The following is a 19103-nucleotide window of genomic DNA, read 5'->3' on the forward strand; positions in this document are numbered from 1 at the left end:
CTTGTGGCCCCCCTCTCCCACTGGTAAGACACTGGATTTTAAGACGGACCCCATTTTTTTCCCCCTAAATTTGGGGTGCGTCTTATAAAACGAAAGTATATATTTGGGGTCAAGTCTTGCTACATTACGCCCTGATATTTTGGAGACGTGACCCATGGATGCCGTCAGGGTTGGGTTGTGGTGGTCTTTTTGAGTTTGGGAGTTGTACCCCGTTTCCACAAGTCGGGGTGCACTGCCCTGTGCCAGATACCTTAGCAAACATTTTGAGTCGTGAACTGGGGTCCCTTGAGGTTGTGATCATGACCTTCGGATCCTCCACGCCGGCCCACTTATACTCATCGTCCATGTGCGAGGACACTCCTGAGAAGGCAACAGATCTGTGTTATGATGCGACGCAGACGTGTGCACGCCAGGTCATGCTGGGTCTTGTAGTCCCCGTTCTTACCTTCACCACCTTCATCATCAAACTCGAGCTGTTTCTGGAGAGTGAGGGCCTCTCTGCGGATCTCTGTGGGGATGAGCCTGTTTTCTGTGGATATAGAGGGGGGTCAGTGTCTGGATCCGGCACGCTCCGTGTCTGAGCTCTACCACGGTGGCACTAACCTTCGAGCGCTCGTTTTAGCCGCTGCTTCTTGTCTTCTATGCTGTGCTGTTTGGCCTCCTGGGCCTTCCGGTACAGGTACTCCCTGCGTAGACGAGCCTCCCTGCGCAGCTACAGACAACGGAGGATTAGTCACTGGGCTGTATACATACATAGCGGAGCGAGCAGGGGTCTCTGTGGGGGCAATTATGGCCATCGCTAAGTGGAAGCCCGGCCTGATACCGGTGTAATATGTGGAGTCTCGGGGCATGAGCGCGGCTAGGAGGAGTGTGACTGGAGCACAGTATAGACCAGAGAGGACCGTGCTCGGCCACCGCTCCGGCCAATCTCCTAAGACCCCTGTAATATGGCACAGACCCGAGCAATGGCCCAGTATCAGCCAGTGAGAAGTAGCCATGGACACACAGGGCAGCGACACTCTGCAAACAGCCTCATCTGTACGGGGCGCAACACCCCCCCAACATCCATCATATACGTACGGCGCAGGCTCCGTCCTCAGCGGGTGACACCACCGAGACTGGAGCGAGCGCTGTTTAACTACTTAGATGCTGAGGTGAAAGGTGAGCCGACATCTATGTAGTTATGGGGGTCCTGTCAGTCCACTGTGGGCCCCTGCAGCGGGGAGGCTCCATTCCAGACTTTTGTAATGGGGGGGCTCATGTAAAATGGAGATCATGTGATCAGGTTTAGGAGGCAACATCCGGGAGTGTGAGCTCAGCTCTGCTACATCTGTGTAACACGAGGACACCGGGGGCCGCGCAGTCCCGGCCCTCTACAGACGGGGACGTCCCTCCACACAGGGAGACCCCCTGAACAGACGTGGGACCCCCCTCTACACACAGAGACCCCCTGTAGAGACCCGGGACCCCCCTCTACACACGGAGACCCCCTGTACGGGGACCCCCCTCTACACACGGTGACCCCCTGCCTGTACGTGGACACCCCTCTACACACGGAGACCCCCTGTACGGACGTGGGACCCCCCTCTACACACGGAGACCCCCCTCTACACACGGAGACCCCCCCTCTACACACGGAGACCCCCCCTCTACACACGGAGACCCCCCTCTACACACGGAGACCCCCTTCTACACACGGAGACCCCCTGTACGGATGTGGTACACCCCCTCTACACAGAGACCCCCTGTATGGACGTGAGACCCCTTGTACAGACGCAAGACCCCCCTCTACACACGGAGACCCCCTGTAGAGACGTGGGACCCCCCTCTACAGACGCGGGACCCCCCTCTCCACACGGAGACCCCCTGTACAGACGTGGGACCCCCCTCTACACACGGAGACCCCCTGTACAGACGTGGGACCCCCCTCTACACACGGAGACCCCCTGTACGGATGTGGGACCCCCCTCTACACACGGAGACCCCCTGTACGGATGTGGGACCGCCCTCTACACACGGAGACCCCCTGTACAGATACAGATAGAGATATAAATAAAACCCCTCTACAGACAGGGACCCTCCTCTATATATGGGGGCATCCTCTACATAAAAGGGGACAACTCAAAACATACAGGACCCCCTTCTATATGTATGGGGACACCTCTGTATACAGGGGATCACATCACCCCGCAGCCTGTACTCACCATGGTTCCGGCCGGTTCTCACACGTGGAAACGATCACTACAACTTCCCCGTCCTGCCGACCAATCCGCAACCAGAGATCAGATGCCCTCAGTAAACATGGCGCCCCCCAGTCGCACCATATCCGGAAGTGACGCAAGAGGAGGATGACTACTTCCGGGTTGGGAAGGTCATGTGAGAAGATAATGTCAGAAGGAGAGGAGCTGATTATGGGGACTGAGAACAGATAATACAGGGAGGAAAAGATGTCTGTGCGGCCGGAGAGAGGAGCTCACACCATACAGCGCAGCACACAGTATCACACAGGAGAGGATTAGATACACAGCTCAGCAGACAGTATCACACAGGAGAGGATTAGATACACTGCTCAGCACACAGTATCACACAGGAGAGGATTAGATACACAGCTCAGCACACAGTATCACACAGGAGAGGATTAGATACACAGCTCAGCAGACAGTATCACACAGGAGAGGATTAGATACACAGCTCAGCACACAGTATCACACAGTAGAGGATTAGATACACAGCTCAGCAGACAGTATCACACAGGAGAGGATTAGATACACAGCTAAGCAGACAGTATCACACAGGATAGGATTAGATACACAGCTCAGCAGACAGTATCACACATGAGAGGATTAGATACACAGCTCAGCACACAGTATCGCACAGGAGAGGATTAGATACACAGCTCAGCAGACAGTATCACACAGGATAGGAATAGATACAAAGCTCAGCAGACAGTATCACACAGGATAGGATTAGATACACAGCTCAGCAGACAGTATCACACAGGAGAGGATTAGATACACAGCCCAGCAGACAGTATCACATAGGAGAGGATTAGATACACTGCTCAGCAGACAGTATCACACAAGAGAGGATTAGATACACTGCTCAGCAGACAGTATCACACAGCAGAGGATTAGATACACTGCTCAGCAGACAGTATCACACAGGAGAGGATTAGATACACAGCTCAGCAGACAGTATCACACAGGAGAGGCTTAGATACACAGCTCAGCAGACAGTATCACACAGGAGAGGATTAGATACACAGCCCAGCAGACAGTATCACACAGGATAGGATTACATACACAGCGCAGCACACAGTATCACACAGGAGAGGATTAGATACACAGCCCAGCAGACAGTATCACACAGGAGAGGATTAGATACACTGCTCAGCAGACAGTATCACACAGGAGAAGATTAGATACACAGCCCAGCAGACAGTATCACACAGGAGAGGATTAGATACACAGCTCAGCAAACAGTATCAAACAGGAGAGGATTAGATACACAGCTCAGCAGACAGTATCACACAGGAGAGGATTAGATACACAGCTCAGCACACAGTATCACACAGGAGAGGATTAGTGTGACGACATGGACTCTCATGGGTTAAAGTTTCTTAAAATCCAGCCAGACAGCATGATAGACTGTCTATAGAAGGGGGAGAAGTCCCTCATTGTTTTTACAAGACTCTTGTTGACTCAATGTAATTGTGTTGGCCACTGAAAGCTAGACGTATTGTTCTCCAGACATTTCCAGTAACCATTGTATTGTAGTTGTGTATTGATAATGTAATTACCTTAGTAGCCATTGTCTAGTCGGTGACTCCCAGTTTACATGTACACCCTCAGTCTTTCTACCCATATCATTTAAATGAACATTGTCTATGCAGCTTGAGATTCATCCAATGGGAGAGGTGATCTTGTCCAACCAATCGATGAGGACGCAGTGTATCTAAGTGGAAGGCTGTGGCTATAAAAGGGACTTCTTTAAGCCACCAGGGTTGATGAAGGTTGATGGATCCAGTCTAAGCTCTTTGGAGCTGACTAGAGGATCAGGATATCTTATGGCTTCAATCTAGGGACTCCGGATCCGGTTGGAGACCATATCCACAGCCTAGGTATTTCGACTCCGGCTGCCAGGATTGTAACATCATACCAGGACTACCTAAGGAGGACACTCAGGTTGGGACAATCCGGTCACCTGGCTACAGACTTTACAGACCTCATACAGCTTCCTAAATCTGGCGTTATTCTGGTCACGGTGGGTGCCCGCCAAAAGCGGGGTGCTGCTGGACTGGAGTGAGTAGCCCTGGAACCTGTGAGGCATGGACATTCTAAATCCCTGGTGAGCCAGCGGAAGGGTGAGACTGTTGCCTGTTACATTTGTGTGTTTTGCTGGTTATGTGTTATGTGCCGTTAATTGTTTGGGGATCCAATAAAGTCTAATTATTGTGGTTCCCTCACCCTGTGTTGTCTGAGTAGTGTTACGCCCAGGGTTAAGGAGGCCGGCGTTCAGTTGGGATGAGCCCTGAGCCACGCTGTCTTTCTAAAGGCGGCGGGTTTTAGTGGACGAGAGCACCCACTGAGCCCCGTGTCTCCACAATTGGTGGCAGCGGTGGGATACTACTCAGCCTGGTTTACCCAGGGGAGCTGCAGTGTACTGGTGTTTTCGGACACCGTCCAGGGCTCAACAACCAGGGAGGCACATAAGCAGGTTTCGGACGCTGCCATGTCCAACCCCACCAGCTCAGCCATGGGACAAGGACCAGAGAGGAGTTACGACCGCAGCAGTAAATGGATGCTACAGGATCTGTGCCAGATGCGAAAGATTGACTACAGGAACACTGACACTCGGTCAGACTTGATCCGGAAATTAGTCTGTTGGGATGCCCAGAATGATGCAGAGGATGATGAGGACACTGCCGTTGTGGTATCAGAGGAGGTAAACCCTGTATCTCATCCTAGATCCAGTGACAGTCTGGAAACAAACCAAACCCAAGCAGACCGAGTCAAGGAATTGTTTACTGCATTGGGGCCTGAAGCTTCAAGGGAAGAGAGGGCTGGTGTTCTGCAATTTGTGTTTGGATTTCCAATTTCCTCACCATCAGCACCTACCTCCAGGATAGACCAGCACCAAGGAAGTCATCTTCGCTACAGGGATGTGCCAGTGTTTAATGATTCCAGCACTGAGATAGATGAACACTTGCAAAACTTTGAGATGCTAATGCGTATGCACCAGGTGCCCACAGATGAGTGGTCCAAATACCTGTGGACAAGCTTGCCGGTCCGGGCCCAGGAGGCTGTCCGATCACTTGGGCCTCAGGACTGCTTGGACTACGGAATTATTAAGGACACTTTGTTGGCCCTTTTTACCATAACACCCGAGAGACATCGCACTAAGTTCCGGACTATGTCTCGCCAGGGTGTCTCGTACGTCGAATTTGGCAGTCAACTCCGACGACACTGTAATCGCTGGCTCGATGGTCGGGCTGCCCACTCCGCTGCTGCCCTCCGTGATGTGATAGTGCTTGAACAGCTGCTGGTGCAGATGGACCCGGAAATCCGAGAATGGGTAGCTGACAGGAAGCCCGACACCCCAGAGCAAGCAGCGCGATTGGCTGACGAATTTACAGCCAACCGACCCAGCTGGAGGCCCAATAGGTCCCTCAACCATGGATCCAAGCGACCCCCAGACTCACGTGCTGGACTAACTCGTTACCCCACAGAAGCCCCAACAAGACAAAGGTTTACCAACAGGGTGGGTGACTTGTCTAACCCACGGCGCTGTTATACGTGTGGGCGCCTTGGACACATGGCCAAAGAGTGTCTACAAAACCGGGGCCCCATGCCTGGAGCCCGTCTACCAGTCAACATATGCCGAGATGAACCAACGAGACCTGAGGAATGCTACTCCCGAGAAACACCAATAGCTGAGGAAGTGGTTTATCCAGTCCACACCCTACGGCAGGCCGGACACCGTACACCAGCTAACCTCCATCCCCACATCCAGACGGTCAAGGTCGGTGATATACAGGCTCAGGGACTTCGAGACTCGGGATCTTCCATCACCCTGGTCAGCCCAGATATTGTTCCCACAGAACATCATTTACCTGGCCGCCAAGTGACCATCATCCTTGCTGGGGGCCAGCGCTCGAACATCCCTCTGGCACGAGTGCAGTTGGACTGGGGAACTGACCAAGGAGAGGTTGAAGTGGGGCTCATGGACGGCCTCCCCACCCCTGTAATTTTGGGAAATGACCTAGGACAAGGACTATCCAGCCAGTTTGTCACCGCCATCACCCGCAGCCAAGCCAAACACCATCCTGGTGCAGGTCTTTCTTCCAGCCCATCAGAGGAGAACCCAACTCCTCAATCTTCAGCCTCCTCATCAGAGCCAACAAATGTGAGTACATCAGACCCAACTGTGGCCATTGATTGGGGGGAGATAGATCGTAAAGAGTTCAGGGAAGCTCAACTGTCAGACCCCACCTTAGAGCTTATCCGTAGTGCGGCCACCCAACCTGGGGGAGGAAATCAGGGGGAGGTATATAGATGGGAAAAAGGCCTCTTATATCGGGAGAAGCCCGCATCCTGCCCAGAAAAACCCTGGACCCGTGTACATCAGCTTGTGGTACCCCAGCCATACCGACCCCAACTGTTGCATTTAGCTCATGATGTTCCTGCGGCTGGGCACATGGGGACCAAAAAGACTCGGGCCCGCCTGCTGCGTAGTTTTTTCTGGCCAAGGGTCACTCAAGAAGTGCAAAAATACAGAGCCTCTTGCCCAGTGTGTCAGCGTATGGGGGGAGCCCCATGCCGTGCCCCACTTCAACCCATGCCCTTGATAGGAGAACCGTTCCAGAGAGTTGCCATTGATATAGTAGGCCCCTTAGCCATCCCCAGCCGCAGTGGAAAAAGATTCATCCTCACCCTGGTAGACTTTGCCACCCGTTACCCAGAAGCCATTGCCTTAACCTCCATAGATGCAGAGCACGTGGCTCAAGCTCTACTGGACATCTTTAGCCGGGTAGGGTTTCCACAGGAAGTATTGACTGACCAGGGGGCACAGTTCCAAAGTGAACTGATTCACACCCTGTGGGAAAAACATGGAGTCCGCCCCATGCGCACAACCCCCTACCATCCTGAAACAAATGGATTGTGTGAGCGCTTCAACAAAACGCTCAAACAGCTTATTAGCCGATATGTGGAGTCCGAGGGGGGGGACTGGGAGAAAAACTTGCAGCAGCTCCTTTTTGCTTACCGGGAGGTGCCGCAGGACTCCACTGGGTTCTCTCCCTTTGAATTGCTGTACGGCCGAAAAGTACGAGGGCCCCTAGAGCTGGTACGAGAGAGTTGGGAGGGCACCTTCCCCACAGAAGAGGTTCCCATACTGGACTATGTTCAAAAGTTTAGGCAAAGGATGAGGCACCTCATGGCGTTAGCCCAGGGGTGGGGAACCTCCGGCCCGCGGGCCGCATGCGGCCCGCCATGACCTTTTATGTGGCCCCCGGGCAGATTCCCGGGGGAGGCAGTGCTCGTGCTGTCACTGCGGTCTTGCTGCCGCCGGCCCTTTAAATCCACACATTGCTGTTTGTGCTGCAATGTGTTCTCCCGTCGGCCAGTGCCAATTGTGGGCGGGTCTACAGCAGCCTCAGCTTCCAGCCTTGTGTGTCCGCCCCCTGCCCTCCGGAGATCAGTGCCTGCCTTCTCCTTCTGATGCTGTGTGTCCGGCTCCTGCACTCCGGTGATGTGAATGCAGTGCTGCTGTGAGTCCAGCGCCGACCCTCTGCTGCTATGTGCCCTGCCCAATGCTTTGTGCCTCCCCACACCAGTTCTGTAAACCTTCTCCCCCAGAGTTGCATGAAACTCTCAGCGCAGTGTGCCCCCCAATGTCCTGTGTGCACCCCTCCCCCAGTCCTGTGTGCAGCCCCCCAATGTCCTGTGTGCACCCCATCACCCAGTAGTCCTGTTTGCATCCCCCCAAACCTGTGTGCACCCCTCCCCCAGTCCTGTGTGCAGCCCCCCAATGTCCTGTGTGCACCCCCACACAATCCTATGTGCAGCCCATCACCCAGTCCTGTGTGCACCCCCCCAGTCCTGTGTGCACCCCCCCAGTCCTGTGTGCACCCCCCCAGTCCTGTGTGCACCCCCCCAGTCCTGTGTGCACCCCCCCAGTCCTGTGTGCACCCCCCCAGTCCTGTGTGCACCCCCCCCAGTCCTCTGTGCACCCCCCCCCAGTCCTGTGTGCACCCCCCCCAGTCCTGTGTGCACCCCCCCAGTCCTGTGTGCACCCCCCCAGTCCTGTGTGCACCCCCCCAGTCCTGTGTGCACCCCCCAGTCCTGTGTGCACCCCCCCAGTCCTGTGTGCACCCCCCCAGTCCTGTGTGCACCCCCCAGTCCTGTGTGCAGCCCCCCAGTCCTGTGTGTGCCCCCCAGTCCTGTGTGTGCCCCCCAGTCCTGTGTGTGCCCCCCAGTCCTGTGTGCGCCCCCCAGTCCTGTGTGCGCCCCCCAGTCCTGTGTTCACCCCCCCAGTCCTGTGTGCGCCCCCCAGTCCTGTGTTCACCCCCCCGTCCTGTGTTCACCCCCCCAGTCCTGTGTTCACCCCCCCAGTCCTGTGTTCACCCCCCCAGTCCTGTGTTCACCCCCCCAGTCCTGTGTTCACCCCCCCAGTCCTGTGTTCACCCCCCAGTCCTGTGTTCACCCCCCCAGTCCTGTGTTCACCCCCCCAGTCCTGTGTTCACCCCCCCAGTCCTGTGTTCACCCCCCCAGTCCTGTGTGCACCCCCCCAGTCCTGTGTGCACCCCCCCAGTCCTGTGTGCACCCCCCCAGTCCTGTGTGCACCCCCCCCAGTCCTGTGTGCACCCCCCCAGTCCTGTGTGCACCCCCCCAGTCCTGTGTGCAGCCCCCCAGTCCTGTGTGCAGCCCCCCCCCAGTGATGTCTGTGCCTCCCCCCCCAGTGATGTCTGTGCCTCCCCCCCAGTGGTGTCTGTGCCTCCCCCCCAGTGGTGTCTGTGCCCCCAGCCCCTCCAGTGGTGTCTGTGCCCCCAGCCCCTCCAGTGGTGTCTGTGCCCCCAGCCCCTCCAGTGGTGTCTGTGCCCCCAGCCCCTCCAGTGGTGTCTGTGCCCCCAGCCCCTCCAGTGGTGTCTGTGCCCCCAGCCCCATGCCCCCAGTTAATTAATTGCTTCACCCAATATAGCAGGGTCATTTAAACATTGATAATTTTGTGCGGCCCCCGAAGGTTGGTAGAAATTTCCAAATGGCCCCCGACAGAAAAAAGGTTCCCCACCCCTGCGTTAGCCCATGGTAATTTAGAAGTGGCTCAGGAAAGGCAAAAACGATGTTACGACCGCACTGCCCGGCCCCGAGAATTTGCCTGTGGACAGAAGGTCCTAGTACTAGTACCGGTGCGGAAAAACAAGCTGCAAGCCATGTGGGCGGGTCCATTCACCATTACCAAGAAATGTGGCAATACTGACTACACCGTGGCCCTGGATCGAGCAGGTGTTCGTGAGCGTACCTACCACATCAATAGGCTAAAAGCTTATGAGGAACGAGAGGTCACCAATTTAGCAGTTTGTTGTCCAGAGTTAGATGACCCAGAGTTGGACCAGATCCCAGACCTATTAGTGGACTCCAAAAGGGAAATGGGGGTAAAAGATGTATCACAAGGGGAGCAGCTTTGTCCATCACAGAAACGACAGATATCAGACATACTCGGAACATATGAAACCCTGTTCACAAGTCAGCCTGGTAGAACCCCCCTGGTCCAGCATCATGTCAATACAGGGGCAGCCACCCCACTAAGACAACCCGCCTACCGGGTGACCCCTCCTGTGTTGGCAATGATGACATGTTAAATATGGGAGTCATAGTCCCCTCCCATAGCCCATGGGCTGCCAGTGTGGTATTGGTGCAAAAAAAGGACAAGAGTACTCGTTTCTGTGTGGACTATAGACGGCTCAATGAGGTCACGATTACAGATGCTTACCCCATGCCCCGGGTGGATGAACTACTAGATAGGTTAGGGGGGTCTCGGTTTATATCTACCCTCGATTTGAGCAAGGGATACTGGCAGATCCCACTCACAAAAGACGCTCAAGAGAAATCGGCCTTCATAACCCCTTTTGGCCTCTTTGAGTTTACCAGCATGCCTTTTGGGATGAAAAACGCCCCAGCCACCTTCCAGAGGATGGTAGACCATTTACTAGAGGGATGTCAGGGGTATGCCCAGGCCTATTTGGATGACATCGCTATCTTCAGCGACACTTGGGAAGAGCATCTTCAGCATGTGTCCCAGGTGCTGCAGAGGGTAGCCAAAGCCCAGCTCACCATCCGACCTGACAAATGCCAAATGGGGATGGCCGAAGTGCTATACCTGGGACATCGGGTGGGAAGTGGGTGCATTCGTCCCAAACCTGCAAAAGTAGAAGCCATTATCCAGTGGCCACGCCCGGTCCATCAAAAACAGGTCCGTGCATTTCTAGGAACCGCAAACTACTATCGAAAGTTTATCCCCAATTACAGTACCATAGCAAAACCGCTCACTGACCTCACAACCAAAAGATATGCCCGTAACCTTATCTGGACCCCAGAATGTGAAACTGCGTTCCTCCAATTGAAAGACCGGCTAGCCCAAAGCCCAGTCTTGACTGCTCCTGACTTCCGCCGCAGATTCATTGTCCAAACAGACGCATCGGACACAGGACTAGGAGCTGTACTTAGTCAAGTGGGGGACAACGGTGAGGAACATCCGATAGCTTACCTCTCCCGGAAACTGTTGGACCGAGAGAGGGCTTATGCCACCATAGAAAAAGAATGCCTGGCCATAGTCTGGGCCCTAAAAAAATTGCAGCCCTACCTCTATGGCAATGAGTTCACAGTCCTCACTGACCACAATCCATTGAGTTGGCTAAATCGCACTGCCGGGGACAACGGACGCTTGCTCAGGTGGAGTCTGGCATTACAATCTTACAATTTTTCCATCTCCCATAAACAAGGCAAGAACCATGGAAATGCGGATGGGCTTTCCCGACAAGAGGAGAAGGATGATCGGAAGCCTATCAAGTCTGGCTAATATTAAGAAGGGGGAGGAATGTGACGACATGGACTCTCATGGGTTAAAGTTTCTTAAAATCCAGCCAGACAGCATGATAGATTGTCTATAGAGGTAGGAGAAGTCCCTCATTGTTTTTACAAGACTCTTGTTGACTCAATGTAATTGTGTTGGCCACTGAAAGTTAGACGTATTGTTCTCCAGACATTTCCAGTAACCATTGTATTGTAGTTGTGTATTGATAATGTAATTACCTTAGTAGCCATTGTCTAGTCGGTGACTCCCAGTTTACATGTACACCCTCAGTCTTTCTACCCATATCATTTAAATGAACATTGTCTATGCAGCTTGAGATTCATCCAATGGGAGAGGTGATCTTGTCCAACCAATCGATGAGGACGCAGTGTATCTAAGTGGAAGGCTGTGGCTATAAAAGGGACTTCTTTAAGCCACCAGGGTTGATGAAGGTTGATGGATCCAGTCTAAGCTCTTTGGAGCTGACTAGAGGATCAGGATATCTTATGGCTTCAATCTAGGGACTCCGGATCCGGTTGGAGACCATATCCACAGCCTAGGTATTTCGACTCCGGCTGCCAGGATTGTAACATCATACCAGGACTACCTAAGGAGGACACTCAGGTTGGGACAATCCGGTCACCTGGCTACAGACTTTACAGACCTCATACAGCTTCCTAAATCTGGCGTTATTCTGGTCACGGTGGGTGCCCGCCAAAAGCGGGGTGCTGCTGGATTGGAGTAAATAGCCCTGGAACCTGTGAGGCATGGACATTCTAAATCCCTGGTGAGCCAGCGGAAGGGTGAGACTCTGTTGCCTGTTACATTTGTGTGTTTTGCTGGTTATGTGTTATGTGCCGTTAATTGTTTGGGGATCCAATAAAGTCTAATTATTGTGGTTCCCTCACCCTGTGTTGTCTGAGTAGTGTTACGCCCACGGTTAGGGAGGCCGGCGTTCAGTTGGGATGAGCCCTGAGCCACGCTGTCTTTCTAAAGGCGGCGGGTTTTAGTGGACGAGAGCGCCCACTGAGCCCCGTGTCTCCACAATTAGATACACAGCTCAGCACACAGTATCACACAGGAGAGGATTAGATACACAGCTCAGCAGACAGTATCACACAGGAGAGGATTAGATACACAGCTCAGCAGACAGTATCACACATGAGAGGATTAGATACACAGCTCAGCACACAGTATCGCACAGGAGAGGATTAGATACACAGCTCAGCAGACAGTATCACACAGGATATGAATAGATACAAAGCTCAGCAGACAGTATCACACAGGATAGGATTAGATACACAGCTCAGCAGACAGTATCACACAGGAGAGGATTAGATACACAGCCCAGCAGACAGTATCACATAGGAGAGGATTAGATACACTGCTCAGCAGACAGTATCACACAAGAGAGGATTAGATACACTGCTCAGCAGACAGTATCACACAGCAGAGGATTAGATACACTGCTCAGCAGACAATATCACACAGGAGAGGATTAGATACACAGCTCAGCAGACAGTATCACACAGGAGAGGCTTAGATACACAGCTCAGCAGACAGTATCACAAAGGAGAGGATTAGATACACAGCCCAGCAGACAGTATCACACAGGATAGGATTACATACACAGCGCAGCACACAGTATCACACAGGAGAGGATTAGATACACAGCCCAGCAGACAGTATCACACAGGAGAGGATTAGATACACTGCTCAGCAGACAGTATCACACAGGAGAGGATTAGATACACAGCCCAGCAGACAGTATCACACAGGAGAGGATTAGATACACAGCTCAGCAAACAGTATCAAACAGGAGAGGATTAGATACACAGCTCAGCACACAGTATCACACAGGAGAGGATTAGATACACAGCTCAGCAGACAGTATCACACGGGAGAGGATTAGATACACAGCTCAGCAAACAGTATCACACAGGAGAGGATTAGATACACAGCTCAGCAGACAGCATCACACAGGAGAGGATTAGATACACTGCTCAGCAGACAGTATCACACAGGAGGATTAGATACACAGCTCAGCAGACAGTATCACACAGGAGAGGATTAGATACACAGCTCAGCAGACAGTATCACACAGGAGAGGATTAGATACACAGCTCAGCAGACAATATCACACAGGATAGGATTAGATACACAGCTCAGCACACAGTATCACACAGGAGAGGATTAGATACACAGCTCAGCAGACAGTATCACACAGGATAGGATTAGATACACAGCTCAGCAGACAGTATTACACAGGAGAGGATTAGATACACAGCTCAGCAGACAGTATCACACAGGAGAGGCTTAGATACACAGCTCAGCAGACAGTATCACACAGGAGAGGATTAGATACACAGCCCAGCAGACAGTATCACACAGGATAGGATTACATACACAGCGCAGCACACAGTATCACACAGGAGAGGATTAGATACACAGCCCAGCAGACAGTATCACACAGGAGAGGATTAGATACACTGCTCAGCAGACAGTATCACACAGGAGAGGATTAGATACACAGCCCAGCAGACAGTATCACACAGGAGAGGATTAGATACACAGCTCAGCAAACAGTATCAAACAGGAGAGGATTAGATACACAGCTCAGCACACAGTATCACACAGGAGAGGATTAGATACACAGCTCAGCAGACAGTATCACACAGGAGAGGATTAGATACACAGCTCAGCAAACAGTATCACACAGGAGAGGATTAGATACACGGCTCAGCAGACAGTATCACACAGGACAGGATTAGATACACGGCTCAGCAGACAGTATCACACATGAGAGGATTAGATACACAGCTCAGCAGACTGTATCACACAGTAGAGGCTTAGATACACGGCTCAGCAGACAGTATCACACAGGAGAGGATTAGATACACAGCTCAGCAGACAGTATCACACAGGAGAGGATTAGATACACAGCTCAGCAGACAGTATCACACAGGAGAGGATTAGATACACAGCTCAGCAGACAGTATCACACAGGAGAGGATTAGATACACAGCCCAGCAGACAGTATCACACAGGAGAGGATTAGATACACAGCGCAGCACACAGTATCACACAGGAGAGGATTCGATACACAGCCCAGCAGACAGTATCACACAGGAGAGGATTAGATACACTGCTCAGCAGACAGTATCACACAGGAGAGGATTAGATACACAGCCCAGCAGACAGTATCACACAGGAGAGGATTAGATACACTGCATAGCAGACAGTATCACACAGGAGAGGATTAGATACACAGCTCAGCAGACAGTATCACACAGGAGAGGATTAGATACACAGCTCAGCACACAGTATCACACAGGAGAGGATTAGATACACAGCTCAGCAAACAGTATCACACAGGAGAGGATTAGATACACAGCTCAGCACACAGTATCACACAGGAGAGGATTAGATACACAGCTCAGCACACAGCATCACACAGGACAGGATTAGATACACAGCTTAGCACACAGGATAGGATTAGATACATAGCTCAGCACACAGGATAGGATTAGATACACAGCTCAGCAGACAGTATCACACAGCAGAGGATTAGATACACTGCTCAGCAGACAGTATCACACAGGAGAAGCTTAGATACACAGCTCAGCACACAGTATCACACAGGATAGGATTAGATACACAGCTCAGCAGACAGTATCACACAGGATAGGATTAGATACACAGCTCAGCACACAGTATCACACAGGAGAGGATTAGATACACAGCTCAGCAGACAGTATCACACAGGAGAGGATTAGATACACAGCTCAGTAGACAGTATTACACAGGAGAGGATTAGATACACAGCTCAGCAGACAGTATCACACAGGAGAGGATTAAATACACAGCTCAGCAGACAGTATCACACAGGACAGGATTAGATACACAGCTCAGCAGACAGTATTACACAGGAGAGGATTAAATACACAGCTCAGCAGACAGTATCACACAGGACAGGATTAGATACACGGCTCAGCAGACAGTATCACACATGAGAGGATTAGATACACAGCTCAGCAGACTGTATCACACAGGAGAGGCTTAGATACACGGCTCGGCAGACAGTATCACACAGGAGAGGATTAGATACACAGCTCAGCAGACATTATCACACAGGAGAGGATTAGATACACAGCTCAGCAGACAGTATCACACAGGAGAGGATTAGATACACAGCCCAGCAGACAGTATCACACAGGAGAGGATTAGATACACAGCTCAGCACACAGTATCACACAGGATAGGATTAGATACACAGCTCAGCAGACAGTATCACACAGGAGAGGATTAGATACACAGCCCAGCAGACAGTATCACACAGGAGAGGATTAGATACACAGCTCAGCACACAGTATCACACAGGATAGGATTAGATACACAGCTCAGCAGACAGTATCACACAGGAGAGGATTAGATACACAGCCCAGCAGACAGTATCACACAGGAGAGGATTAGATACACTGCTCAGCAGACAGAATCACACAGGAGAGGTTTAGATACACAGCTCAGCAGACAGTATTACACAGGAGAGGATTAGATACACAGCTCAGCAGACAGCATTACACAGGACAGGATTAGATACAGAGCTCAGCAGACAGTATCACACAGGACAGGATTAGATACAGAGCTCAGCAGACAGTATCACACAGGACAGGATTAGATACAGAGCTCAGCAGACAGTATCACACAGGACAGGATTAGATGCACAGCTCAGCACACAGTATCACACAGGAGAGGATTAGATACACAGCTCAGCAGACAGTATCACACAGGAGAGGATTAGATACACAGCTCAGCACACAGGAGAGGATTAGATACACGGCTCAGCAGACAGTATCACACAGGAGAGGATTAGATACACAGCTCAGCAGACAGTATCACACAGGAGAGGATTAGATACACAGCTCAGCAGACAGTATCACACAGGAGAGGATTAGATACACAGCTCAGCAGACTGTATCACACAGGCTAGGATTAGATACACAGCTCAGCAGACAGTATCACAGAGGAGAGGATTAGATACACAGCTCAGCAGACAGTATCACACAGGACAGGATTAGATACACAGCTCAGCACACAGTATCACACAGGAGAGGATTAGATACACAGCTCAGCAGACAGTATCACACAGGAGAGGATTAGATACACAGCTCAGCACACAGTATCACACAGGATAGGATTAGATACACAGCTCAGCACACAGTATCACACAGGAGAGGATTAGATACACAGCTCAGCACACAGTATCACACAGCAGAGGATTAGATACACGGCTCAGCAGACAGTATTACACAGGAGTGGATTAGATACACAGCTCAACAGACAGTATCACACAGGATAGGATTAGATACACCGCTCAGCAGACAGTATCACACAGGACAGGATTAGATACACCGCTCAGCACACAGTATCACACAGGAGAGAATTAGATACACTGCTCAGCAGACAGTATCACACAGGATAGGATTAGATACACGGCTCAGCAGACAGTATCACACAGGACAGGATTAAATACACAGCTCAGCAGACAGTATCACACAGGAGAGAATTAGATACACTGCTCAGCAGACAGTATCACACAGGATAGGATTAGATACACGGCTCAGCAGACAGTATCACACAGGAGAGGATTAGATACACAGCTCAGCACACAGTATCACACAGGATAGGATTAGATACACAGCTCAGCACACAGTATCACACAGGAGAGGATTAGATACACAGCTCAGCAGACAGTATCACACAGGAGAGGATTAGATACACGGCTCAGCAGACAGTATCACACAGGAGAGGATTAGATACACGGCTCAGCAGACAGTATCACACAGGAGAGGATTAGATACACAGCTCAGCAGACAGTATCACACAGGAGAGGATTAGATACACGGCTCAGCAGACAGTATCACACAGGAGTGGATTAGATACACAGCTCAACAGACAGTATCACACAGGATAGGATTAGATACACCGCTCAGCAGACAGTATCACACAGGACAGGATTAGATACACCGCTCAGCACACAGTATCACACAGGACAGGATTAGATACACCGCTCAGCACACAGTATCACACAGGACAGGATTAGATACACAGCTCAGCACACAGTATCACACAGGAGAGAATTAGATACACTGCTCAGCAGACAGTATCACACAGGAGAGGATTAGATACACAGCTCAGCAGACAGTATCACACAGGAGAGAATTAGATACACAGCTCAGCACACAGTATCACACAGGAGAGGATTAGATACACTGCTCAGCAGACAGAATCACACAGGAGAGGATTAGATACACGGCTCAGCAGACAGTATCACACAGGAGTGGATTAGATACACAGCTCAGCAGACAGTATCACACAGGATAGGATTAGATACACGGCTCAGCAGACAGTATCACACAGGAGAGGATTAGATACACGGCTCAGCACACAGTATCACACAGGATAGGATTAGATACACAGCTCAGCACACAGTATCACACAGGAGAGGATTAGATACACAGCTCAGCAGACAGTATCACACAGGAGAGGATTAGATACACAGCTCAGTAGACAGTATCACACAGGACAGGATTAGATACACTGCTCAGCAGACAGTATCACACAGGAGAGGATTAGATACACAGCTCAGCAGACAGTATCACACAGGAGAGGATTAGATACACAGCTCAGCAGACAGTATCACACAGGATAGGATTAGATACACTGCTCAGCAGACAGTATCACACAGGAGAGGATTAGATACACTGCTCAGCAGACAGTATCACACAGGAGAGGATTAGATACACTGCTCAGCAGACAGTATCACACAGGAGAGGATTAGATACACGGCTCAGCAGACAGTATCACACAGGAGAGAATTAGTAACACGGCTCAGCAGACAGTATCACACAGGAGAGGATTAGATACATGGCTCAGCAGACAGTATCACACAGGAAAGGATTAGATACACGGCTCAGCACACAGTATCACACAGGAGAGGATTAGATACACAGCTCAGCAGACAGTATCACACAGGAGAGGATTAGATACACAGCTCAGCACACAGTATCACACAGGAGAGGATTAGATAGACAGCTCAGCAGACAGTATCACACAGGACAGGATTAGATACACGGCTCAGCAGACAGTATCACACAAGAGAGGATTAGATACACTGCTCAGCAGACAGTATCACACAGGAGAGGATTAGATACACTGCTCAGCAGACAGTATCACACAGGATAGGATTAGATACACGGCTCAGCAGACAGTATCACACTGGAGTGGATTAGATACACAGCTCAACAGACAGTATCACACAGGAGTGGATTAGATACACCGCTCAGCACACAGTATCACACAGGACAGGATTAGATACACCGCTCAGCACACAGTATCACACAGGACAGGATTAGATACACAGCTCAGCAGACAGTATCACACAGGAGAGGATTAGATACACAGCTCAGCACACAGTATCACAAAGGAGAGGATTAGATACACAGCTCAGCACACAGTATCACACAGGAGAGGATTAGATACACTGCTCAGCAGACAGAATCACACAGGAGAGGATTAGATACACGGCTCAGCAGACAGTATCACACAGGAGTGGATAAGATACACAGCTCAGCAGACAGTATCACACAGGATAGGATTAGATACACGGCTCAGCAGACAGTATCACACAGGAGAGGATTAGATACACGGCTCAGCACACAGTATCACACAGGATAGGATTAGATACACAGCTCAGCACACAGTATCACACAGGAGAGGATTAGATACACAGCTCAGCAGACAGTATCACACAGGAGAGGATTAGATACACAGCTCAGTAGACAGTATCACACAGGACAGGATTAGATACACTGCTCAGCAGACAGTATCACACAGGAGAGGATTAGATACACAGCTCAGCAGACAGTATCACACAGGAGAGGATTAGATACACAGCTCAGCAGACAGTATCACACAGAATAGGATTAGATACACTGCTCAGCAGACAGTATCACACAGGAGAGGATTAGATA

At 51.1% G+C, this 19103-nt stretch overlaps 1 protein-coding gene across 1 annotated transcript in view; it reads right to left on the reverse strand.

The window, feature by feature from the left end:
- Positions 1 to 2301, reverse strand: part of LOC142251911 (U3 small nucleolar ribonucleoprotein IMP4-like) — a 20152-nt gene extending 17851 nt beyond the window's left edge. The window contains exons 1-4 of the mRNA XM_075324960.1: positions 2205 to 2301; positions 604 to 712; positions 446 to 529; positions 251 to 360 (exon numbers count right to left, since the gene is read on the reverse strand). Coding sequence (XP_075181075.1) covers positions 251 to 360; positions 446 to 529; positions 604 to 712; positions 2205 to 2207 — 306 coding nt within the window. The 5' untranslated portion in view covers positions 2208 to 2301. The remainder of the gene's footprint in view (positions 1 to 250; positions 361 to 445; positions 530 to 603; positions 713 to 2204) is intronic.
- Positions 2302 to 19103: the final 16802 nt, after the last annotated feature.

The sequence above is a fragment of the Anomaloglossus baeobatrachus genome, chromosome 9 (genome assembly GCF_048569485.1).
Source record: "Anomaloglossus baeobatrachus isolate aAnoBae1 chromosome 9, aAnoBae1.hap1, whole genome shotgun sequence".
Classification (NCBI taxonomy): Eukaryota; Metazoa; Chordata; class Amphibia; order Anura; family Aromobatidae; genus Anomaloglossus; species Anomaloglossus baeobatrachus.